Below are 26,620 nucleotides of genomic sequence, written 5' to 3' on the forward strand. Positions count from 1 at the left end.
TCTCCCCTTCCACCATCTCTATTTCTCACTCTCTGTTTAAAAAGTGCTTTAAAAAGAATGAGAAAATCCAGGGTATCTTCATAAATAAGGAAGCCAAATGTCCCAGTGTACTGGTGAGGAAAAAGTAGCTGCTGGCATGCTCTTTTGAGGGCTTGCTGGCCAGGCAGATGAGAGCAGTTTGGATTTACAGTTTAAACAGATTCTGGCTTATGGGAGACGAGAGATTCATTTGCCCCATCTTCCTTTCTCCTCCTTTCAAAAGTCAACAAATATTTGAGTGTCTGCTGTATGCAAGGTAGTGTGGTCCTTTGTGCTGGAGCTTTGTGGAACATCAGGCAGAGGGACTGCTAAAAAATCAAAACCCTCCAAAGTAATTTTCAGATTCCAGAACAGATGCATGTGGGCTGGAGAACCTTTCCTGCCTATTTGCTCCGTAAGATGTTACATAAATCTCTGGGTTTTTCTTTCACTAACCTGCACTGCTGCACTGTCTCATCTTACTGTCCTGCCCCTATCCCCCTCACCTTGCCTCCCGGGGTCCTGTTACTCACACCTCTTTCCCTGGGCCATCCTCCTCCCGGGCCTATTCCTCGTCTCACTTCTCTCTCACCAGGTGAGTATCATGGCACCTGAATTGGGATTTTGGATTTAGGACTATTTCCAAATTCCAATTCTTAAGTGAGAATTCTCAGAGTGGGAATTTACGGGTGCTTTTACACATTTTCATAGCACTGTCTCCTCAGTGAGCTTGACACCATCGTACACATGAACCACAAAGATGACTCAAGCCAATTTCTCTCTTTGGTGGAGAGAAGATACTGGGAGAACTCGTGATGGGGTTACCTCCCTAATAGCATCACCATAGGTAAGACACACCTGCCAGCAACTTTATTCTTCAACTGTTTTATAAGCCACTCCAAGTAAGGGAGGAAGGAAGGAGCTATCAGCGATAAGGATTGTGAGTCGCTGCTTGCAAGTTTACCATGCAAAAACTGCTGTCCAAACATTTGGTTAGCTAAAAACAGTGCCTCGGCTTTGTAGAATAAATGGGACATTTGACTAGAGCATTTCAATCTGTGGAAGAGAGGTCATTAAAAGCACATGAGACTTCAAGGAAAATGCTGTTTTTAAAGGGTAAAGATAAAGAGCCACTCATAATGTAATCAGTTCTGTAAATCTTAAATAAAAATGTAAGTCTTTGGGGCATCTGGATGGCTCAGTTGGTTAAGCATTGGACTCTTGACTTTGGCTCAGGTCATGATCTCGGGTCGTGAAATAGTGCCCGAGTTGGGCTCTGCGCTGGCTGTGCAGCCTGTTTGGGATTCTCTCCTCCTCCCTCTGCCCCTCCCCGGCAACTCACACGCGTGCATGCAGTTTCTCTCTCTCTAAAAAAAATACTTAAAAAATTATTTAAAAATGTATGTAAGTCTCTGATCCTTAATAAAGAAATGCCAACTTCTGGCATCAAACATCTTGAGGATAAGGCTCACTTTTTATTTTTTATTTATTTATTTTTAAAGATTTTAGTTATTTATTTGACAGAGAGAGACACAGCGAGAGAAGGAACACAAGCAGGGGGAGTGGGAGAGGGAGAAGCAGGCTTCCGCGGAGCAGGGAGCCCGACACGGAGCCCGATCCCAGGACCCTGGGATCATGACCTGAGCTCAAGGCAGACGCGTAACGACTGAGCCACCCAGGCGCCCCAAGGCTCACTTTTTAGATTTCTTGGTATTGTTAGTTGAGTAGGCACAATGGAAGCAGGCAAATAATAGGAGGAATGATATAAGAGAAGTCTCTGTTCCTTTTTTTAAAAAGATTTATTTTACAGAGAGCGAGTGAGGGAGCAGAGGGGGAGGCAGAGAATCTCAAGCAGACTCCCTGATGAGCAGAGAGCCCAAGGCAGGGCTCGATGCCTCCACCCTGAGATCATGACCTGAGCTGAAATCAAGAGTTGGTTGCTTAACCGACTGAGCCACCCAGGCGCCCCGAAAAGTCTCTGTTGTTATTATTCTTATTCCAAAGAGTTATCTTGCCAAGAGGAAGGGAAGCACAGGTAATCCTGCTTGGAGGGAGGTTTCTGTTTATTTGAAAAAACTATGTAACTCATAAAATGCTGCAATTAAAATACTGTGTCCCCAAGTGAAGGCAGTCTTTTTTATTATAAAAAAGGGAGTAATTTGTAAAAATGTACCTAAAAATGACCCACAAAAAAAAAAAAAAGGAATTTAGGTCTTAGCTCTTAGCTAAAATATGGACACAGCCTTAGGGCTTCACATGAGTATGAGTTAAAGAAACAACGGAGAAAAGGGAGAGGGAATGGGGAAAAGGGAGCTGGATAGAATGACCTTTATTTTTTCCCTTATTTCTTGAGCTGCTGATTAGTGCAGTGGGAGGGTCGACAGGAATCTGATCTTTCTGTATAGTGATTTTGTATCCCCAGGTTGGAGACAGGAATCAATCTTATTGTCTATTATTAGTGTTTGCAATGTTCTAAGTGCTTTATATGTATTATCAAATTCTTATAATCCTGTGAGGACGGTACTTTATTACTCTCATTTTTTCAAAAGATTTATTTATTTTAGAGACAGAGTGGGCAAGCAGGGAGAGGGGCAGAGGGAGAGGGATGGAGAGAGAGAGGGAGAGAGAGAGAAGCCGACTCCCCACTGAGCACAGAGCCACATTCAGGGCTCAATCTCATGACCCTGAGATCGTGACCTAAGCTAAAATCGAGTTGGCTGCTTAACTGACTGAGCCACCCAGGGGCTCCTATTACTCTTATTTTACAGATGAGGATACTGAGCCACAAGGAGACTACATGGCATTCCCAAAGCCTGATAAGTGTGGCGGATTGGAACTTAGGCTCTCTGAGGCTAGAGAATATTTTATGTTCAACATAAAAATAAGGTTAAAAAATATATAAAGGACTTACGGAGGACCAGGGCAGGGTTGTGCTGTGGTGTTTTTGCTATGATTTGAGGATGCCAGAACTTCCTGGCATTAGTGACATCACCACTTTCCACCGCTTTCAAGACAATCGAAATTGACACCAGAATTTATCATTTGCCTTGACATACTTTAAATATCCTTTGGATAGAAGCAATGCCTTCTCTATGTTCGGTGTTAAGCCAGCTCATGCCTCGTCTCATGAATCCCATAAATAGTTATTAATCCCAAAGAAATAAAAACTTGTATCTTTTCACAAAATGGATTTTTATTGTAGTCATCCATGGTTTCTCAGTGCCACAAAAGACTGCAATGTAGGAACAATTTTTGGATGGTTCTTTACAGAAACATGATGAGTTTTCAAAAAATGAGGTGTGCAGGAATGTGGTTAATGAAAAGTAAAAGGGGTCAAGAGAAGAGAGGATGTGTAGTGTGTGTGTCAAATGATTACTTTTTAAACTCCTCTGAGCTCTGCTAACCGTTTTCTCAAGTAAGATCCCAGCAGAATTCATCAGAAACTGAAGTGATTGTGCTGTCAAATACAAGGAATACATCTGTTTATTTAATACAGAAACCATGAGAAAAGTGGGTTGGGATGGGCATAGACTTATTCTCAACTCATCACTGGGAGTCTTGGTGTCTGTGCCAACAGTTCAGGAATTAGCAGGCTACTTGGAGATGGGTTATAACGACAAGCACAAAACCCAGGGCTCTTCTCCAACACCTCTGGCCAGCAGGGAAGGCCTGCAGAGAGCCTAGAGGGGAAGTCGCGCCATTCTCTTCACCTCACCATCACCATTTCATCTTCTGCTTGCTGACCTCGATGGAACTTGCGAGCTCTCCCTGCTTCGGCTGTGCAGTCCAGAAGCCAGAACTTCCTCTAGGAAACTAAGCAGTAGATTTGAGGTTACTCAAAGGAAAAAAAAAAAGCATCTCCAAAAACAGAGTATCTCGCCCATGACATGTAACTGGCTAAAGGATAGCATGATTAGTATGCAAGGAGTACTGGTCTGCTATTTGGGTGCAGAAGAGGGGCATCAGTTGAACACTCAAACATCCAGACTAGAAGGAGCACCCCTTAGTGCTCTTCCCCAGCGTTCTCACTAACCTGGAAGACCTGTTAAGACTGAGTTTCCAGTTTGAAATTTCTAGTTAGGAACCCAGTTTTTTTTCAATTTTATCTATCTATCTATCATCTATCTATCAAATCTATCTACCTAGAAGGGAGCATAAGTGGCGAGAGGAGTAGAAAGGGAGGTGGAGGGAGGCGGAAAAATCTCAAGCAGACTCCATGCTGAGTGTGGATTCTGATGCGGGGCTGGATCTCACAACCCTGAGATCACGACCTGAGCTGAAATCGAGTCCGACACTTAACTGACTGAGTCCCCCAGGTGCCCCGGAACCCAGAATTTTTAAGAGCAAGGCTACCATATTAATTGAGAACCGTGTTACATCAGCACCTCTTATTTGACTCTTAAAATGGCCTCAGAACATGGACTGTGCCTCTAGTCTCCTTCGTAGTGAGGGGACTCTGCAAAGTGGCACCAGAGTTGATTTTCTAAAACACAGATGATATCCTATTGCATACTTTCACCTCATCAGCTTTAAAACCTTTCTTTTTAATACCCATCACCAGGCTAACCCATCCCCCCACCCTCCTCCCCTCTAGAACCCTCAGTTTGTTTCTCAGAGTTCATAGTCTCTCATGGTTCGTCTCCCCCTCCGATTCCCCCCCCTTCATTTTTCCCTTCCTACATGTACTGCATGGAGCACTGGGTGTTATACCCATGAATCATGAAACACTGCATCAAAAACTAATGATGTAATAATGTATGGTGATTAACATAATAAAATAAAATTAAAAAAACCTTTCTTTTGCTTACAGAACAATGTACAGATTAAAATTCAAGGCCCTTCATAATGTATCCCCATAATAATACTTGTATTTATTTTGTTCTGAGGACCGTTTTAAGCCACATGTGTATGTGTATATGTATGTGTGAAGTAGATGCTATTTTCTCATTTGAGAGATGACGAAACCAAGCTATAGAGGTGAAGTGACTTGCCAAGTTCACCAGAGCCAATAAGTGGCTGAGCTGGGATTCAAACCCAGGCCCTGGAACCTGTGCCCTTGGGCCCCACGCACAGCGCAGCTTGTCCGCCTGGCAGCGTCCAGCCATTTGCTCTCCCCTAAACACCTCCTGAGCTTTCCCACCTGTATGCTGTGCTCTTCTGTCTTGTGTCTGAAACGACAGACAGCCCTTCTTTGTCTGACGAAATCCTTTTTATCCTTTAAGGCTGACGATTAAAAGTCACCTTTTCTGTGAAGCCTTCTCAAACTTCTTCAGGCTGCATGGATCCCTCCCATCGCTATAACCCTCACTCTTCTACTGCTATTTGGGCTCCGTGTTGTTATTCACCAGGTACCCTCTCTATTATTGCCACCACACTAGATGGTGAGCTGCTCAGGGAGGGTCTAGGCCTTCTTCAGCTTGGATCTGCAGGGCTTAGCACATAGGCTGATATCTAGTAGGGACCCAGTAACGGTGTACTGAATAAATGAGCTCATCAAGATAGCTACACATGGGGGTGCCTGGGTGGTGCAGTCGGTTAAGCGTCCAACTCTTGGTTTCGTCTCAGGTCATGATCTCGCAGTCATGGGATTGAGCCCTGAGCTGGGCTCTGCGCTCAGCTTGGAGTCTGCTTCAAATTCTCTCTCCCTCTCCCTCTTGCTCACTCTCTCTCTCTCCCTCTCAAATAAAATCTTAAAAAAAAAAAAAAGACAAAATAGCTACATGTTGGCAAGAGAGCCTTCGCTATGATACAGGCGTCTGGGGGCAGTATGGTAAGCGTGCTGCAGTCACTCTCAGGAGACAGATCTGTGGGGAGGGTTGGAGGGATGACCAGGTACCTCATCATTGCCATCGTTTTGTAGTTTTAGACCTGGCAGATTCTGGACTTGGAGGATTTAAATTCCAAACTCCTTTGCAAAAGAAAAAAAATGATGAAGTAGAGGGAAAGGAGTAGAAGCTAAATTTATTTATTCCCCTACTGAAATCCAGGCACCTTTGTCTGGCCTGGGCTTTTGGCCAGTTGGACTGGAGACACTTGGAGGGCAGAAAACAAGTGTCAGGGAATGAGGCAGCATTGCTTTTTTGAAAGATAACACAAGAAGTCTTTGATTAGTGACTTAGAGTAAGAATGAAACAAATGTGCTGGGAAACCCTACAGGAATTTATCAGGTGATCTTTGCTTCACTTCAGACTCTGCAACCAGTGCAAAGGAAAGAAGTAACTTAACTGAAATTATACTTCAAGATCCTCCTCTGTGTATCAACAAGACCCCACATTCTTGACTGCAAAGAGAAAATACTATTTATATTTGCCAAGTCTAATTTTGTTTCCTAGGGCCATTGTGACTTTTTAAAAAGGATCTATTTGAGGACTTTGATGAGTCACAGCAGAATGCTTTAAAAATTATGGGCGATGAACATATTGGTATCTATACCCCAAATTTAGACTATGTTTAAAAACAACAACAAAAGAATGACTTTTGTTTCCTAGCTTTTTTTTGCATATAGAGATTTATTTAAATTCAATTAGCCAACATATAGTACATCATTAGTTTTTGATATAGTGTTCACTGATTCATTAGTTGCATATAACAATCAGTGCTCATCACATCGCGTGCCCTCCTTAATGCCCATCACCCAGTTACCCCATCCTCCCATCCACCTCCCTTCCACAACCCTCAGTTTGTTTCCCAGAGTCAAGAGTCTCTCATGGTTTGTCTCCCTCTCTGATTTCTTCCCATTCGGTTTTCCCTCCCTTCCCCTATGATCCTCAAATCTAGCTTTGTTTTAAATCAATTTCACTTTAGAAGCAAATTCAAAAATTCTCTTCTCCTGTGATATCATAATCTAATTCAATTCAGCTCAGTTCAATTTAACAGGTGTTTTACTAAGCATTCATTATCAAGTAGGCACTGAGCTAGGTGTACAAAGGAACACTTGTTATGACTCCTACCTTTAAGGGACTCTTAGAGACGGATACACAATCACAACTCAATGTGAGACAACACATAAACAAAGATGGTACCAGGAGCTACCGGAGGGGATTAATGCTACTGCTTGTCTTGGTTTGTGCTGTCATCATTCACAACTTTATGGAGAGAAGCCAGGTGGGCAGAGAAAAAGCCCTGATTTTATTTTATTTTATTTTATTAATTTATTTACTTAGAGGTGGGGAGAGGCAGAGGGAAAGGGAGAGAATCTTAAGCGGGTGCCCAACATGGAGCCTGATGTGGGGCTTGATCTCACAACCCTGAAATCATGACCTGAGCCAAAATCGAGTCCACCGCTGCACCAACTGAGCCACCCAGGTGCCCCAAGAGACCTAATTTTAAAAAGTCAACCCCAAGGGTCGCCTGGGGGGCTCAGTCGGTGAAGCGTCTGACTCATGATTTTGGCTCAGGTCATGATCTCATGGGTCATGAGACTGATCCTGGTCTGGCTCCGTGCTCAGTGGGGGAGTCTGTTTGAGATTCTCTCCCCCTCTCTCCTAACTTGCGCCCATATGCGCACACACTCTCTCAAATATATAAATAAATGTTAAAAAAAAAGAGTCAACTTCAAAAACTCTTGTATCATGCATTGGAAAAAGAGTTTCTTCACATTTCAGTCTTTGGTAAGGAACTGGAAACTAACACTCAAAGGATTTTAGATTGTAATTACTTAAGCAATTGAGTTGAACAACTGTGCTTCTAAACAAAGCTGTATAAGACTATCTCTATCTATCTATCTAACACTTATATCTCCCTTTTTTTCACTCTATTCCACAGATAGAAATTATGAGTTTCTTCATAATAAAAAACCAAAGACACCAAAGGAAGCTAGAATCGAATGTGAAGTGGTAAATGAAACAAAATGAATGGCATTTATAGGAAGCAGGAGCCTAGAAAAAGACTTCCTGGAAAATGATGAGAAAAAAAAAACCCAAATATTTGCGTTAATGGAGTAATAATCTTCTAATTACAGCCAAACACTTAGCTGGAGATGCTGCAACACAGGAGTGGGTGAGAGAGAAGGATACGATGGGGCGTTTAACAGCCCAGAGCACTGACAAGCCCTCTCCATGCCCGCCGCTTCCAGCTGTCGGCGCTGCTCTCGGGTCCCCTACCTCTCTGCTTCTGCACACACTATGCCCTCCGTCTGCAAGGCTGCCCCATCCCTCCCGTACTTTATCTGAACTGTGCATCTGTTACAACTCAACTCTCGCGTTATCAATCCTCTAGGAATTCATTCGTCTCTCTGTCTTTTTCCACGTAAGCCTATAAGCTTTTTGAGGACACAAGTAATACATGAATACATTCTTTTGGCAAAAGTTTTGAATAGTACGCACAGAGCTCAAAGCTCCCGGATCTTTCTTCTCCCCATTGCTCTTTCCAGAGGTAACAATTTGATTAACAAATATTTATTAACTGCCTACTATGTGCCAGGCACTGCTCTAGAAGCTGTAAATATAGCAATAAGTAAAAAAAAAAAATTCTTCCCTCATGGGATTTATATTCCAATGGGGGAAAGGGAAGGTAAATGAAATTAATAAGTGAAAAGTAATAATAACATAACAGTAATAATAATGGTGAGCTCATATCACTGTATGCGAGGTTCTCATGAGATAAAAACTATCCCATGTTACAAAGAAATGGAGGCTCCGAGAAGCCAAGGTCTTAGATCTTCAAAGTGACAGAGTCGGGATACAAACCCAGGCATCTGCCTTCAGAGTTTGTTCTCCTAAGCACGATGCAGCATTGCCTCTCTACAGTATGTGAGATGAACAAAGTGCTTTGGAGAAAAATACAGCAGGTTTGAAAAAGAGTTGGAGGTGGTGCTGGTGGTGTGAGATTTTAAATCCTGTGGTCAAGGAAGGCCTCACTGAGAAACTGACATCTGAGCCAAGACCTGAATGAGGCAAGGGAAGGTATCTGGGGGAAGGGCAAGTGCAAAGGGACCAAGGCCGGGTGTGTTCAGGGAACAGAGAGGAGGCTAGTGTGGCTGGAGTGAAGTAATTAAGGTATTGGGTAGTGAGACATAAGACTGGAGATGTTAAGGAAGGGGATGGAGGGGAGTAGGAAGATGAGATCACGTGAGGCCTGGTAGCTTATTGTAAGGATTTTGATTTTTACTCTGAGTAAGATGGGTAACCCCTGGAGGCTTTTGTGCAGAGATGAGACTTGCCTGAGTGACCTGGGCATGTCGCTATCACTAGACATATCACTAGAGTGACCCAGAGAACAGACTGTAGGGTTAAGGGTTAAGGGTGAGGCAATTGTAACAATCCAGCTGGGAAATGGTGGTGTCATGGATTAGGACAGCAGTAGTGAGAGGGTGTCAGATTCTGGACACATTTTGAAGGAAAGGATCGTAAGATTTACTGATGAATCAGGATGCAGGGGAGTCAAGAAAACACCAAGTTTTTGGCCTAAGTAACTAGAAGGATGGATATGCAATTAACTGAGATGGAAAGTCTGAGGGAGGATCGTGTTTAGAAAGGTGTATCAGAAGCTTGGTCTTGATCATGTTAAATATGGATAATTAGACATTCAAATAGAAGTGTCAAGTAGACAGCTGAATATACAAATCTGGAGTTTGGGGGGGAAGTTCAGACTAGAAACAGTGGTTCTTAATGGGGAGGGGTGTGAGAGAGATGTGATTTTATCCCCACGGGACAGCCGGCAATGTCTGGAAACAGTTTTGGTTGTGGTAACTGGTGGAATGCCACTGGCTTCCACTGTGTAGAAGCCAGGGATGTTGCTGAACATCCTACAATGCACAGGACAGTTCACCGCAACAAAGAATTATCTGGTCCCAAACACTAATAGTGCTGAGGCTGAAAAACTCTGGATGAGAGATATAAATTTAGGAGTCAGTAGCAGACAGATTTTAAAGCCATGAGCCTGGATGAGATTGCCAAGGAAGTGGGTATAGAGAGAGAAGAAGAGAGGTGGTCTAAGGACAGAGTTCCAGGGATTCCCAAAATAGGAGAAATGAACAAAAGTGACAGAGAAGGAATGGCCAGTGAGGTAGGAAGAACAGGAGATTATAGTTTCTGGAAGCTAAGAGATGAAGGTGTTTCCAAGGGAAGAGACTGAACTGCATCAAATGTTGCTGACAGGTCAAGTAAAATGAGTGCTAAAAGCTGACTCTGGGGTTAGCCATGTGGAGGTCCCTGGGGACCATAGCAAGAACAATTCCAGAGAGTGATGGGGTGAAAGCCTAAACAGATTGAGGCTTAAAGGAGTCTGTGGGTTCAAGAGAATATGTAAGGAGAGGAATCAGAGACAATGATTAGAAACAGTTCTTCAAGAATTTTTGCCACAAAAGAGAACAGAGAAATGATATGGAACCTGGAAAGAGATAAGAGGCTAATACAGGGTTTTTAAAGGCAGGATTAAAGTCAGTATGTTTCTATGCTTCTATGAATGATCCACTAGCATGAGAAAAACTGATTGAGGAGAGAGGAGTCAATTTGGAGTGATATCCTGGAGTAGGTGAGGGATGAGACCTGGTGCCTACCTGGGGGTGAGCTAGGCTAAGAACACTGGTCCCAGGGGATGGGACAGATGGCAGAGGGGGTGGTGGCAGTGAGAGCATGGGGAGTTCTCTTCTAATGGCTTCTCTTACCAGTTAATGTACATCTTGACTAATATCTTTTTGATCTGTGTATCTGCAGTAAAAAATAGATGCTGAATTTAGAGTTTGCTGAGTGAATATCTTAATCAGATACGTATTTCTATTTTATTTATTTGAGAGAGAGCGAGAGAGCACGAGTGAGAGAGCACAAGCAGAGGGAGTGGCAGGCAGAGGGAGAGGGAGAGGCAGGGTCCCCACCGAGCAGGGAGCCTGAGGTGGGACACGATCTTGGGACTTCAGGATCATGACCTGAGCCAGACAGATGCTTAACTGACTGAGCCACCCAGGCACCCCCAGATTCATATTTTTTAAAAAAGTTAAGACCTCATCTTAAATGTCACCTGTCATGCTAAACATTTTCTAAATATCCAACAGCAATTTTATCAGGAGCAAAGAAAACCATTGGCATTCAAGCACCGATGTCTGACAAAGGTAGGAATCTTATATACAGCTCTTCACTGGATATATGATTTACCCATAAAGAACTTCTCATTATTTCTCAAATGTGCTGTTCCTTTTTTTTTTTTTCTTTTTAAAGTTCCTGTCCTTAACTATGCTGTTTCCTTATCCCTGACTGCTCTTCCTATGGAAATCCAACTTATTCTTTAAGGTCTAGCTCAAATGCTATCTCCTCTGTGAAGTATTTCCCGATTACTTTGCTTGAATTAGTTACTTCTATTTAGGACACATTTTACATAAGTTACATGCATTAACACTTCTCAAAATAAAAAAAAATTATTTAAATTCAATTAATTAACATAGAATGTATTAGTTTCAGAGGTAGAGGTCAGTGATTCATCAGTCTCATATAATACCCAGTGCTCATTACATCACATGCCCTCCTTAATGTCCATCACTCACTTACCCCATCCCCCCATCCCTGCCCCTCCAGCAACCCTCAGTTTGTTTCCTATGATTAAGAGTCTCTTATGGTTTCTCTCCCTCTCTGATTTCATCTTGTTTTAGTCTTCCCTCTCTTCCCCTATGATACTCTGTTTTATCTCTTAAATTCCATATATGAGTGAGATCATATAATTGTCTTTCTCTGATTGACTTATTTCGCTTAGTGTAATACCCTCTAGTTCCATCCACATGGTTGCAAATGGCAAGATTTCATTTTTTGATGGCTGCATAATATTCCATTGTATATATAGACCACATCTTCTTTATCCATTCATCTGTTGATGGACATTTGGGCTCTTTCCACAGTTTGGCTATTGCGGATGTTCCTGCTATAAATATTGGGGTGCGGGTGCCCCTTTGGATCACTACATTTTTATCTTTAAGGTAAATACCCAGTAACACTTCACAAATTTTTTTTTTTAAAGATTTATTTATTTATTTGAGAGAGAGCACAAGAGAGGGGGTTGGGTCAGAGGGAGAAGCAGCCTCCTTGCTGAGCAGGGAGCCTGATGTGGGACTTGATCCCGGAACTCCGGGATCATGACCTGAGCCGAAGGCAGTCGCTTAACCAACTGAGCCACCCAGGCACCCACTTCACAAATTTTTGTACCTGAAAACCCCTCACAACAGAAAAGAATGAATTTATTATTATTATTTTTTAAGTAGGTTCCATGCCCAATGTGGGGCTTGAACTCACGACCCTGAGATCAAAAGCCACATGCTCTACCAACTAAGCCAGCCAGGCACCCCTGAATTTATTAGTCTCAAGGGTATAGTCCAAATTGGTTTACCACCTTACATCTTTCTTTGAAGTCTGGTACTTTGTTTTTTAAAACTCCATAAAAATTTTGTTATTTTTCATAAAGGACCTTTTAAATTTTGATATAAGCATATTTTAAGGTACTAATCAGTTATTTAATTCTACCTCTGAACATCTCCCCAAAGTATAAGAAAATGGACTCTCCAAGAGATGTGTCATGTTTATTTTGTGCTTTTTTGTGTCCCTGGGACTAATTATATCCTGATTTGAGAAATACAAAAGTTTTTGATCCCCCTCCACTGGACCATATGATCATCAAAGATAAGGCCATCTTATTTTCTTTGAATTTTAGACGCTGACTTGAATAATACCATGTATAAAGCAGCTACTCAAGAAATATTTTCCCTTGTGCTCCCAAACAATATAATCATAACCTCCGTCAATATCGTGGCTCACATTTCCTCTTGCTGCTCTTTGATAAAAGCAATAACAGTAAACAAGACAAGACTAAACTAAACAAAAAGCCAACAACTTAAAGGTAGATGGACAGGTGAATGGAGAAGTAAACTGTGGTATGTTCACACAATAAAATGTTACATAGCACTGAAAAAGGAGTGAACAAAGGTTATATGGTACAATATAGATGAATCTTAGAAGCAATGTTGAGTGAAAAAAATATGAAACCATTTTTTATAAAGCTCAAAAATAAGCAAAGCTAAATAATGCATTGTTTAGAAATATATAGATAAGCAATAAAAATCTCCCACCAAAGCAAGGGAACTAAACACAAGATGTAGCATAGTGCTTACCTGTTGTAGGGAGGTAAGGGATATAATTGGAGAGGAATACAAACAGATCCATGTTATTGGCAATTTTCTAGTTCTTGGGTTATGTGAAGGATTCAAGGGTGTTCATTATATTATTATACCTTCTAACTTGTATGTTACATATATTTATTTATAAATATAAAAACATGTTAAAATACAATAAAGGGGAAAAAAAGCTGAATGGGTTTCTTTACTGTGGAGTTTCTCAGAATCTTCAACACACTAATGTGAATTCTGACTTTCCAAGAGAAGGATGCAGTATTTTCTAAACTTAGTTGGCTATAGAACCCTTTTTTAAGGCACTACCTATCAACACCCAACAGATATACCAAACACATTTTCTATAGGACAGACCTTAGGAAACACTGAATTAAGACATAAAATATTTCCTTGATTATAAACCAGTTCCACTGAGGATACTTTGTCCTATGACACTTTCTTACAAACAATGTACTGCCTACTAAAAAATGTAGCTACTCCTTCCCATTTCCCACCTTAGTACTGGACACCTGACTTATAAAAACAAAACAAAACAAAACAAAAAGCCAAGCAAAAGAAAACAAACAAAAAGGAGCCCTTGGCTTTATTTCTTCTCCCACTGAGAAGAAACAGGACAAAAAAGCAAGCAATGGGATTCTGCATGTATCCAGCACTGTGCATGTATCATTCACTGGAGTGCATGTGAGGAGGAAGGGTTACCCTCTTAGTCCACAGGGCACAAGATGGACTCCTCAGGGACAGAACCGCCTGTAATATCACTTACACGGAGGTCTGAAAGGAGGTTATCATCTGAAAACAAAAAGAGCTAGAGATGTATTTTCTCACCACTGGGAACATTCAAGACCACATCAATCTGTCAGAGCCACCACAACTATGGGAGAAGGGTGACCCCCATAAAAAATGAAAGAAACAAAGCCCCCAAATAACCTACCTGTAGCAAGCATAGTTGCTAAAGACTCTGCAGACCTATTAATTACAGAGGTGCTGACTCTGGCAGCCTCAAAGGGGACATCTGAAGTGAGCACAAATGGAACTTGAGCTACTAAAAATTTTTGTCCTCATAGACCACAAGGGTCATCTGGCAACAGGGCTACCTTCATAGTAAATTTCATCACTGCCCCAGTATATTCCTACTTGGGATAATAATATAATTCTGCTCTCGAATTATATTAAAGTGAAGGTTTTCAAAACAAATGATTTGGAAGTACAGGAGATGACAGAGGTGGTGATGATGAATAATATCCAAAGTCCCTTTTACTTTGTGTCCCCCAAATACAATAGTAACAGTATCAGCGGCAGCGAGTAACAGAGTGCTTACACTGTGCCAGATTCTCCTCCAAGCATTTTATATATATTCTATTATCCAGTCGTCACAAAAATGATATGAAAGAGCTATTATGACCTCCCTTTTACAGCTGAGAAACTGAGGTGCAAAAAGGTTAAATAGTTTGCATAGTCATACAAGTGGACACATGGCAAAAGTGGGATTTAACAAAGGTAGTCTGGCGCTGGGGCCCATGCTCGTAACTGCTATGCACACCGCCTTTCGAAAGACCAAGGGGTATTATGTCATGTGCAATAGTGAAAGTTTGACTTCTTTGCCGATAGAGCAACAATGTCCACAATAGCCAAAAGAGCCCAGCCAGCTGTCCTTCGACAGATGAATGGATAAAGAAGATGTGGTATATATGCACAATGGAATATTCCTCAGCGACCAAAAAAAAATGAAATCTTGCCATGTACAACGATATGGATGGAACTAGAGGGTATTATGCTAAGTGAAGTCAGTCAGAGAAGGACAATTATCATATGATCTCACTCATTATGTCGAAGTTAAGAAACAAGACAGAGGATCACAGGGGAAGGAAGGGAAGAATAAAATCAGAGAGGGGGAGAAACTATAAGAGACTTAACAGCAGGAAACAAACTGGGCTGCTGGAGGGGAGGTGGGTGGGGGGATGGGGTAACTGGGTGATGGGCATTAAGGACGGCACGGAATGTAATGAGCACCGGGTGTTATATGCAACTGATGAATCACTAACCTCTACCTCTGAAACTAATAATAATGTTAATTAAGTTTAAATTAAAAAAAAGATATATTAAAAAAAAGACCAAAGGGTACCCAAAGGTGATCTGTAAATCACAGGTCCTATTCAGCCCAGAGGCTCTAATGATAATCCCAGTGAAAGAACAAGTGTCTTGATGGATGCATCATTCGCGGTTGGGGAAGGCAATACAGCTTTGGTGGAGGAATGACAACTCGGGGTTGTGCTGAGGATAACCAACTACCCTTAGCACTTAATAATCCCAATGACATCAGGTCGATGACTTTTAAAAATCTGTAGAACATTTTAGTATTTTATCATAAAAACATAGAAATGTAGATAAAACGGAAGGAAACAAGTCACTTTTGTGTCACTCCACAGTTAGAAATGTTGAACTTTTCCTTCCATTTTCAACCTTTTATTGTTTCATCCAACAAAGCCCGAAACAAATAAGCAAGTATGTATTGGGTCTTACATACCATACAAAAAAGCACGTCCTACAAACTTGTAAGAGACAAGAACATTTTCCTAAAACGCAACATTCTGGCTACAAGAAACAAACTATTTAACCAAGTTTACGCAAAGGAGAAAGGTGTACCGGATGGCACGGGGCTGGGTGTGAGATGGAGCGACCTGGGAAGGGGATGAGTGCTGCTCTGGGACCAGACGGTATCTACCTCTGACTCTCTTGCCTCTGTGTCTCTCTCATTTACTGACAGGGGATACACTCCATCACAACTCTGGTCCCAGCAGGAAAGTAAAGTCCCCCCAGCATCTCTACAGAGACGGTGATGATTCCAACTGTTTCAAAACCGATCCTGGAATGCCCATAAGTGAACAAGAGTGTCCTCTGGATTCCTCTTCCTTTGAAACACAAATTGTTACAGGATCCTAATTTTTTCTAAATAATTCAGAGATCGAACCAACTCGTGGTTACAGGAGAAGGTCCAAGTTTCTAGTGTTACTTGTTTAGGTAGAAATCTATAAAGTACCTACTGATGATATGAATCAGCCCCCTCCCACCTTCAAATTTATTTATAGATATTCAAAATGCCAACTGTTTTCTAAATCCTAAACTGTGCTCTCTATAAAAAAAACCTGTACTCTCTACATTGTTAGTGACTTACTCTGTCAGGATTATATTATTACCAACACTTAGGCATCATCAACAGCTGCAACTAGTTAATCAAATTAACCATTTTTATTCAAAGAGCAACATTGTCTTAAATCTCATTCTTAATTACATTTCGATGACAAAAATCTTTTTTTAATTTTTTATTGTTATGTTAATCACCATATATCATTAGTTTTTGATGTAGTGTTCCATGATTGTTTCTGCATAACACCCAGTGCTCCACACAGAACGTGCCCTCTTTAATACCCATCACCAGGCTAACCCATCCCCCAACCCCCTCCCCTCTAGAACCCTCAGTTTGTTTTTCAGAGTCCATCGTCGATGACAAAAATCTTAAAACAACACTAAATGATTCCTTACTTTTGTACTATTTTTCCCCCTGCTTTGGTTTACAATATTTCTTAGTAGGCAGAAAGTTTCATATATTGTCCATTTGGTAAAAACAAATTTTGCCTACCTTATAAGTGACATTTATAAGCAAGAGATTAAAATAATCATAGCTAGATAAACCTTCTTAAAATATTATTTCAACCGAGTGCTTAGGTGCCCAGACTGGAAACAGACTGAGTTCAAGTCCAGCTTTGTCACTTATTAGCTCTATGACTTTGGACAAGGTTTTCACTTCCCTAAAACCTCAATCTCATCTGAAAAATGAAATCAGTGATAATAATAAAAATATCTACTTTGTTGGGTCATCACGAGACTGAAACAAAACTGAATGGGTAAGGCAGTACAATCCAGCAGAAACGTAAAGCAAGTTACAAATGTGAGCTGCTGTGTAATTCTAAATGTTCTACAACTATATTAGAAAGGTGAAAAACAAAGGCAAAATTAATTTTTTTTAAGATCTTATTTATTTATTTGACAGAGAGAGAGAGATCACAAGTAGGCAGACAGGCAGGCAGAGAGAAGCAGGCTCCCTGGGAAGGAGCCTGATGCGGGGCTTGATCCCAGGATGCTGGGATCATGACCTGAGCCGAAGGCAGATGCTTAACCTACTGAGCCACCCAGGTGCCCCAAGGTAAAATTAATTTTAATAGCATATTTGACTTAACCCATATATCTAAAACATTATCAACTTCTAAAAATTATTAATGAGATATTTTACACTTTTTTTGGTACTAAATCTTTGCGATTGATATATATTTTATACCTGTAGCACACCTCAAATTAGACTAGCCACGTATCAGGTGCTCAATAACTACACGTGACTCGCGGCTACCTTATTGGATAGCACAGGTATAACGTGTTAAAACAGTGTCTAGCACATAGTAGGTACTAAATAAATTTTAGTTCTTGGTATCATCATGACCCCCTTTTAGGAACTGCTATGGATCAGTGTTTCTCCAGTTATGTGACTCATAACGCTAGCTAATATCAGGTGGTTCTAGAGCAATGGTGTTAAAAAACACTGAATTACACAGTGAGAAAACTATTCCTTTTTAAATTACTTTTTCATCTTTCTGACTATATCAAGAAAAAAGTGTCAGTTTGATACTACAGTACTTTTTAAAAATTTTAATTTCTTACTGATATAGAATTTACCAATTTTAAGGGCATCATTTGATGATTTTGACAAATGTATATAATAGTGTAACCATTTCCTTAATCAAGATATAGAACATTTCCATCACCTGAGCCAGGGCTTCTAAAAAATCAGGAAACTCGCACTGCCTCAACAACTACAAGAGCCCTGAAGTCAACCCCATATCTTTGAATACATAAAGTCAAATTGTTTTCCAGAAAAGTTATACCAATTTATACTTCTAGTAGTAATATTTGAGTCTGCCTCACTGCACTTTTATCTTAAGGAAATAGTCAGAGATGGGACAAGGATTTATCAATATACAAGATGTTTATTGACATCATATTAAACAAAAATGGTAAACAATCTAAACATCTAACAGTAATGGTTAAAGACACATTTTTTTTTTTTTGAGAGAGAGAGAGTGTGCACAAGTGAGTGGTGGGGGAGAGGGAGAGAGAGAGAATCCTAAACAAGCTCCATGCCCAGGGTGGAGCCCGATGTGGGGCTCAATCTCATGACTCTGAGATCATGACTTGAGCCGAAATCAAGAGTTGGATGCTTAGCCAACTGAGCCACCCGAGGCGCCCCTAAAGACACATTCTTAAAGTTGAAATTATACAGCTATTAAGATTATTTTAAATAATTTTTAAAAAAGATTTTATTTATTTGACAGAGAGAGAGACAGCGAGAGCAGGAACACAAGCAGAGGAAGTGGGAAAGAGAGAAGCAGGCCTCCTGCTGAGTAGGGAGCCCGACGCGGGGCTCGATTGTGGGACCCTGGGATCATGACCCGAGCTGAAGGCAGATGCTTAATGACTGAGCCACCCAGGTGCCCCTATTTTAAATAATTTTTAATAACATGGGAAAGTATTCTCAATATAATTAAAAGTAAGAAAACAAGTAGAAAACTATATAGACAATATGATCCTAATTATGTCAAAAACAAAATAAAACGTGGGGTGCCTGGGTGGCTCAGTTGGTTAAGCGTCCAACTCTTGATCTCAGCTCAGGTCTTGATCTCAGGGTCATGAGTTCAAGCCCTGCGCTGGGCTCCGCACTCAGCAAAAAAACATAAAAACCAAACCAAAACAAACACAAAAGAAAAAAAACTTTAGGTAAAGAAAAATAGGAAGGAACATGCCAAAATACTGACAGTGGTTAACTTTAGTTGTACTGTTATGAAAGATTTTTACTTTTTTTTAAAAGGTTTTATTTATTTATTCATAAGAGACAGAGAGAGAGGCAGAGGGAGAAGCAGGCTCCCTGCTGAGCAGGGCGCCTGATGCGGGACTCGATCCCAGCACTCTGGGATCATGACCTGAGCCGAAGGCAGACGCTTAACCATCTGAGCCACCCAGGTGCCCAAGATTTTTACTTTAATATTTAATTTTTTTATTATAATGACAATGAATTACTTGGGGGGAGGAAAGCTTGTTTTTCTTCATTTGTCTTTGCTTTCAGAAAATAACTGAAAAATGGGACCATTAATTATTGTGCAGGTATAAAGAGAGTTTAATTGAACTCAGGAGTATTACAGAGAACCTACTATGCGTAGTCATTATTATCGGTTCAAAAGGGAATCTGGCAGTAAGAGGACTGTTGGTCTGGGGTCACCTTCTAGCAGGGTATGTTTTCCTCCTTGTCAAAATTCTTAAGTAACTAAACTGATAGCACTGGACACTGAAGTGCTCTCTTCACCTAAGTCTAGGTGGGGTTCAGGCAATGGCAGCACTGTTGGCTAATACACCTACCTAGCCTTCCTCTTCGGCCCCACTTCTATCCTGAATTCCGAGAAGACAGAGGGATTTCTTCTACTGGGAGAACAATTCCATCCATACGGATCTGGTTCTTGGCCTCTCAGCTCACATAGCTAACTTAAAGTGTCAATTGCAGCCAGCAGGGACTAGGACTCTTTAATATTGATTGACTTGTGAAGTGATAAGGCAAGCCAGCTCAAATCCCTAACCAAGATGCTCATTTATTTGCAAGGTAGGATCATGTGCATCAGAAACATAACTAGAATAACAGATCAGTCTATTGTAGGTGAATAAATAGTGGGTATTGTTCATTTAAATACACCTAGGAATTTGCATTTTTATAACAACACATGTTTATTTTGAACCTTTAAGATAAATAATACTTCTCTTAAGCATATTAGCTTTGATAGCCAGCATGATCCTGATAAAATATGTCAGGTTACACGATTCTGCTCAAAAACCTACAATACACACAAAAACTAGTACATAAGTGTTTATAGCAGCATTATTTATAACAGCCAAAAGGTGGAAACAGCTCAAATGTCCACCACTGACAAATGGATAAACAAAATATGACATATGCATACAATGAAATGTTTTCAGCATTAAAAAGGAACGATTAAAAAGGATACAGGTTACAACATGGATGAACCTGGAAAACGTTATACTAAGTAAAAGAAACCACTCACAAAAGACTACATATTCTATGGTTCCATTTACATGAAAAGTTCAGAACATGGAAATCTATAGAAACAGAAAATAGATTAGTGGTTGCTTAGGCCTGGCGTGAGGGAAATTCCTTCTGACGTGTTGAAAATATTCTAAAATTGACTGTGGTAATGGTTGCACACATCTGTGAACAAACCCCAAACCACTGAATTGTATACTTTAAAGGGATGAATTGTTTATAACATAACAGAAGTTATATTTCGATAAAACTGTTAAAAAACAAACAGACCCCACACCTGACAATGCTCTCTAACTCATAGTGAAAACCAGTCCTTGCAACAGTCGACAAGGCTCTCCACTGTGAGGGCCCAGATAACTCTCTCATTGCAGCTCCCTCTCCTTTTCCTAGCCTCTCCGGTCTCCTTACACCTTGTGATTGTGATTGTGCCTTAGGACACGGCTCTGCTGTGCCTGCATGTTCTTCCCTCCATCTGTTTGGTTCGCTTCCTCACCTCCTTCAAGTCTTTCCTCAAATCTCTGAACGAGGCCTTTCCTGACACCCTACTGAGTAGTGTAACTTATCCCCACAGCCCCCATGCAATACCAATTTCCCTTGACTTTGCTCTGCTATTTTCTTCCATAGTATTTATCACCTTCTGAATTACTATAAAGTTTATTTATTAAGTTTGTTTATTTTTGTCTCCCTCTGCATTAAAATGTAAGCTTCACAAGGGTTAGGATCTTTGTTTTATTCACGGAGGTATCCCATGCTCAGTAGATATTTGCTGAATGAGTGAATGAACTATTAACTTTATGCTGCTCTTGTGTGTTCAATATATATTTATTTATGTATTCTAGAACTTGTAACTCCGGCAAAATGACTTCTGACTGTTCCACATAGATGTTGGTGAAAATATCTGTTGTGCTATAGAACAACTCATGTCATATATAATTCCTAGAAACTGAAATTTGATGTATTCCTCCCCGCCTCCTCTGCAATTGAGGGGCAGTATGACTAACGAGACAAGTGAAGACGGAAGTTGGGGGCAGGCAAGCACTGAGACCGGAGACCACGGTATGCACACTGCAAACCTGCATGGACCCCAGAAGCACAGTGGACTAACCACTTAGGGCAGGTATCTGCTGCATGTGTTCAGAGCCCTACGAAATCCACTACCCAGATCCTTTTTCAGGGCAGGTTTTCTGCCTTCAAAAAACCATGAAAATTATGCCTTCAAAGAGGTCCCTATGATTGGTTAGTATCTTTTTTCCTTTGTGTTTCATTATGTACAAAGGAGAGGGGAGGGCAATACAAAATTCATATTAAACTTCATATGGCTATGGAGAGAAGAAACTATTGACTGTCTCTCTTTATCCAGAAGGCAATTTTATTAAGAATGTTGCTAAGGAGGTAATTAGCTTCTGGAAAATTCCTTGGTGTCTTAGCAGCATATACATGCTTTCTATTTTAAATGGTGTTTAAATCTAAACAAAGATAATTACAGTTACACCTAATCAGAGCAGGCCCTATAGAAACAAATCATATAGCACACTGCAAGGCCTGTAGAACTGTGCTTCTTTGTAACCAGTACTTGAATCACTGAAAAATACTGTCATAAAAAAACTCTTAAAGAAAGAAGACACTTATATGCTACATTAACAAAATGGTAAAAATCCTACGGTCAATCACCTCATGAGATGCAGAAAAAACATTTGACAAAATTCAACAACCATTTTGGATAAAAATTCTCAACAACACTGAGTACAGAGGGAATGTACTTCAACATTATAAAGGTCACCATGACAAGCCCATACCTAACATCATACTCAATGGTGAAAAGCTGAAAGCTTTTCCTCTAAGCTCAGGAACAAGACAAGTATGTCCACTTTCACCACTTTTATTCAACATAGTATTGGAAGTCCCACCCAGAACAATTAAGCAAGAAAAAAAAAGGCATTCAAATTGGAAAGTCAAAAGTAAAACTCACTATTTGCAGATGACATTATATATAGAAAACCATAAAGATTCCACCACAAAAATATTAGAATGAATTCAGTAAAGTTGCAGGATACAAAATCAATATACAGAAATCTACTGCATATCTATACACTAATAATGAACTATCAGAAAGAGAAATTGAGAAAACAACCCCATTTACAATTGCATCAAAAAGAATAAAATGCCTAGGAATAAATTTAAAGAAGGAGGTGAAAAGACCTATACACTGAAAACTATAAGACAATGATGAGAGAAAATGAAGACACAAATAGATGGAAAGATATTCCATGCTCATGGATTAGAAGATTTAGTATTGTTAAAATATCTATACTACCTAAAGCAATCTATAGATTCAATGCAATCCTTATCAAAACTCCAACAGTGGGGCACCTGGGTGGCTCAGTCAGTTAAGCGTCTACCTTCGGCTTGGGTCATGATCTCAGCGTCCTGGGATCGACCCCCATATTGGGTTCCCTGCTCAGCAGGGAGTCTGCTTCTCCCTCTCCCTCTGCCCCTTCCCCTACACATGCTCTTTCAAAGAAACAAAACAAAAACAAAAAACCTCCAATGGCATTTTTCATAGAAATAGAACAAACAATCCTAAAATCTGTATGGAACCGCAAAAGACCCTAATAGCCAAGGCAATCTTGAGAAAGAAAAGAGTTGGAGACATCATGCTCCCTGATTTCAAACTATATTACAAAGCTATAGTAACCAAAACAGTACAGTATTAGCACAAAGACAGATCAGTGGAACAGAAAAGAGATCCCAGAGATAAACTCATGCATAGCCAATTAATTTATAACAAAGGAGGCAAGAATAAACAATGGGGAAAGGCCAGTCTCTACAGTGAATGGTATTAGGAAAACTGGACAGCCACATGCAAAAGAATGAAACTAGACCATTATCTTATACACAAAAATAAACTCAAAATGGATTAAAGACTTGAATGTACGATCTGAAGCCATAAAACTCCTAGAAGAAAACATTAGCAGTAAACTCTGTGACATTGGTCTTGGTGATAATTTTTTGGATTTAATACAAAAAGCAAAGGCAACAAAAGTAAAAATAAACAAGTAGGACTACATTAAGCTAGAAAAGCCTCTGCACAGCAAAGGAAATAATCAACAAAATGAAAAACCTACTAAGTGGGAGAAAATACTTGCAAATCATATATCCAATAAAGGGTTAATATCCAAAATAGATAAAGAACTCATACAACTCGATAGCAAAAAGACCCCAAACAATCCGATTAAAAAATGGGCAGAGGATCTGAATAGACATTTTTCCAAAGAAGATATACAGGAAGCCAACAGGTAGATGAAAAGATGTTCAACATCAGTAGTCATCAGGGAAATGCAAATTAAAACCAGGATGAGCTATCACCTCATACCTGTTAGAATGGCTATTATCAAAAAGACAAGAAATAACAAGTGTTGGCAAGGATGTGGAGAAAAGGGAATTCTTGTGCACTGTTGAGGGAATGTAAATTGGTGCAGCCACTATGGAAAAGAGTATGAAGGTTCCTCAAAAAAATTCAAAATAGAACTCCATATGATCCAGCAAGTTGACTTCTGGCTATTTATCCAAAGAAAACAAAAACACTAGTTCAAAAAGATATACACACCCCCATGTTCATTGAAGAATTATTTTCAATAGCCAAGATAAGGAAACAACCTAAGAGTCCATCAACAAATAGATGGATAAAGAAAATGTGGTGTGTCAAAGATACAAATGTAGGGATCCGAAGGGGTACATGCACCCCAATGTTTATAGCAGCAATGTCCACAATAGCCAAACTGTGGAAAGAGCCAAGATGTCCATCGACAGATGAATGGATAAAGAAGATGTGGTAGATATACACAATGCAATATTATGCAGCCATCAAAAGGAATGAGATCTTGCCATTTGCAACGACGTGGATGGAACTGGAGGGTGTTATGCTGAGTGAAATAAGTCAATCAGAGAAAGACATGTATCATATGACCTCACTGATATGAGGAATTCTTAATCTCAGGAAACAAACTGAGGGTTGCTGGAGTGGTGGGGGGTGGGAGGGATTGGGTGGTTGGGTGATAGACATTGGGGAGGGTATGTGCTATGGTGAGCACTGTGAATTGTACAAGACTGATGAATCATGGATCTGTACTTCTGAAACAAATAATGCAATATACGTTAAGAAAAAAAAAAGAAGAAGAAGATAGCAGGAGGGGAAGAATGAAGGGGAGTAAGTCGGAGGGGGAGACGATGGACTCTGAAAAACAAACTGAGGGTTCTAGAGGGGAGGGGGGTGGGGGGATGGGTCAGCCTGGTGATGGGTATTAAAGAGGGCACATTTTGCGTGGAGCACTGCGTGTTATGCACAAACAATGAATCATGGAACACTACATCAAAAACTAATGATGTATGGAGATTAACATAACAATAAAAATTATTAAAAAGAAAATGTGGTGTTTGTGTATATATATACACACCCACACACACACATGCACACACACACTGAAATAATATTCAGCCATAAAAAAGGTTGGAATCTTGCCATTTGTAGAAACACAGATGGACCTTGAGGGCATTATGTTAAGTGAAATAAATCAGACAGAGAAAGACAAATATTGTATGATCTCACTTATACATGGACTTTATTTTAATTTTTAATTTTTTAAAAGATTTTATTTATTTGACAGAGAGAGACACAGCGAGAGAGGGAACACAAGCAGAGGGAGTGGGAGAGGGAGAAGCATGCTCCCCGCAGAGCAGGGAGCCCAATACAGGGCTCGATCCCAGGACCCTGGGATCATGACCTGAGCTGAAGGCAGACGCTTAATGACTGAGCCACCCAGGCACCCCTATACATGGACTTTAAAACAAAGCACAACAAAATAAGACAAAACCAAGCTCATAGATACAGAGAACAAACTGGTATTGCCAGAGGCAGAGGGTGGAGGGGTGGGTGAAATAGGTGAAGGGAGTTGAAAGGTGCAAACTTCCATTTATAAAATAATTAAGTCATGGAGATATAATGTAAAGCCTGGCAACTATAGTTAATAATACTGCATTGTATATTTAAAAGTTTTGCTAAGAGAGTAAACCTTAAAGGTTCCCATCACAAGAAAAAAATTTTTGTAACTATATGTGATGATGGATGTTCACTAGATTTAGTGTGGTAATCGTTTTGCAATATATATAAATATCAAATTATTATGCTGTACATCTGAAACTAATATACCTCAATTTAAAAAAAGAAGGTACTTAAGAAAGAGGAGCTTAAGTTCAAATAACTTTGAATGGCAAGTTGAATTCCAGATTCAACTAATGTTTATCTTCTTTTGAAATTGAAGGGACATCTTCAGATACCTTTTGGCTTAAGATGAAGCTTACTTATATACAGGCCCCATTCTTACCAAAAAATTACATTAATTTCTGTAAATATACAAGGGAGAGAAGAAAGAACTGCTTTCTGTTCTTTATTTTTTGTCTACAACTAAGATTTTGTTTCAATATGCAGTAATCTTGATTTTTTTTTAAAGATTTTATATATTTATTTGCTAGAGAGAGAGTGAGCGAGAGCACAAGCAGGGAGAGCTGCAGGCAGAGGGAGAAGCAGACTCCCTGCTGAGCAAGGAGTCTGATGCGGGACTCCATCCCAGGACCCTGGGATCATGACCTGAGCTGAAGGCAGCCGCTTAACCGACTGAGCCACCCAGGCGTCCCTAATCTTGATATATTTTATTTAGTAAAAAAAAAAAAATTTTAAAGTAAACTCTACACCCAACATGGGGCTCAAATGTATGACCCCAAGATCAAGAGTTACATGCTCGGGTGCCTAGGTGGCTCAGTTGGTTGGGCGACTGCCTTCAGCTCAGGTCATGATCCCAGGGTCCTGGGATCGAATCCCCACTACGGGCTCCCTCCTTCAGCAGGGAGTCTGCTTCTCCCTCTGACCCTCCCCCATCTGATGCTCTCTCTCTCTCATTCTTTCTCTCAAGTAAATAGTCTTTAAAAAAAAAAAAAGGAGTTACATGCTCTACCAATTGAGTGAACCAGGCACCCCCGATCTTGATGTATTTTAGAAATAGAAGGTATCCTAGGATGAAGGTTACTCAAATTGCTACATGAGAGGTAAGGGTACATGTAATTTTCTAGGATGCAAGAGATCAATTTTGACCTATCTGCCATTACATTAAGTATCTTGTCCCAAATCATAAACTAGTAAGTGGTGGTGCTGGGATCTGACTGCAGAATAAACCTGTAGTGATCTCAAGTTTTACTTAAGAAATCAGGGAAATCAAGTGACCTGTATCCCAGAAATATCCTGCAACAGGCATTTCCCACTCTGGAGGGATAGTAGTTTCTTATATCAGCAC

The 26,620-nt window shown here is 40.3% G+C and overlaps 1 protein-coding gene and 1 non-coding gene across 7 annotated transcripts in view; both read right to left on the minus strand.

Annotated features, from left to right (window-relative positions):
• Nucleotides 1-3,470: 3,470 nt before the first annotated feature.
• The window catches only part of VPS45 (vacuolar protein sorting 45 homolog), a 66,062-nt gene continuing 42,912 nt past the window's right edge, over nucleotides 3,471-26,620 (minus strand). For all 6 annotated transcript variants that reach the window (XM_073888485.1, XM_073888486.1, XM_025858371.2 and 3 more), the window contains one exon: nucleotides 3,471-3,831. In XM_073888485.1, coding sequence (XP_073744586.1) covers nucleotides 3,744-3,831 — 88 coding nt within the window. In that variant the 3' untranslated portion in view covers nucleotides 3,471-3,743. The remainder of the gene's footprint in view (nucleotides 3,832-26,620) is intronic.
• Nucleotides 12,209-12,281, minus strand: TRNAK-UUU (transfer RNA lysine (anticodon UUU)). The gene has a single exon. It is a non-coding gene; the product is annotated as a tRNA-Lys (tRNA).

This window comes from Callorhinus ursinus, unplaced genomic scaffold, assembly GCF_003265705.2.
Source record: "Callorhinus ursinus isolate GAN/ISIS: 27379988/994484 unplaced genomic scaffold, GSC_fseal_2.0 scaffold90, whole genome shotgun sequence".
NCBI classification, from domain to species: Eukaryota; Metazoa; Chordata; class Mammalia; order Carnivora; family Otariidae; genus Callorhinus; species Callorhinus ursinus.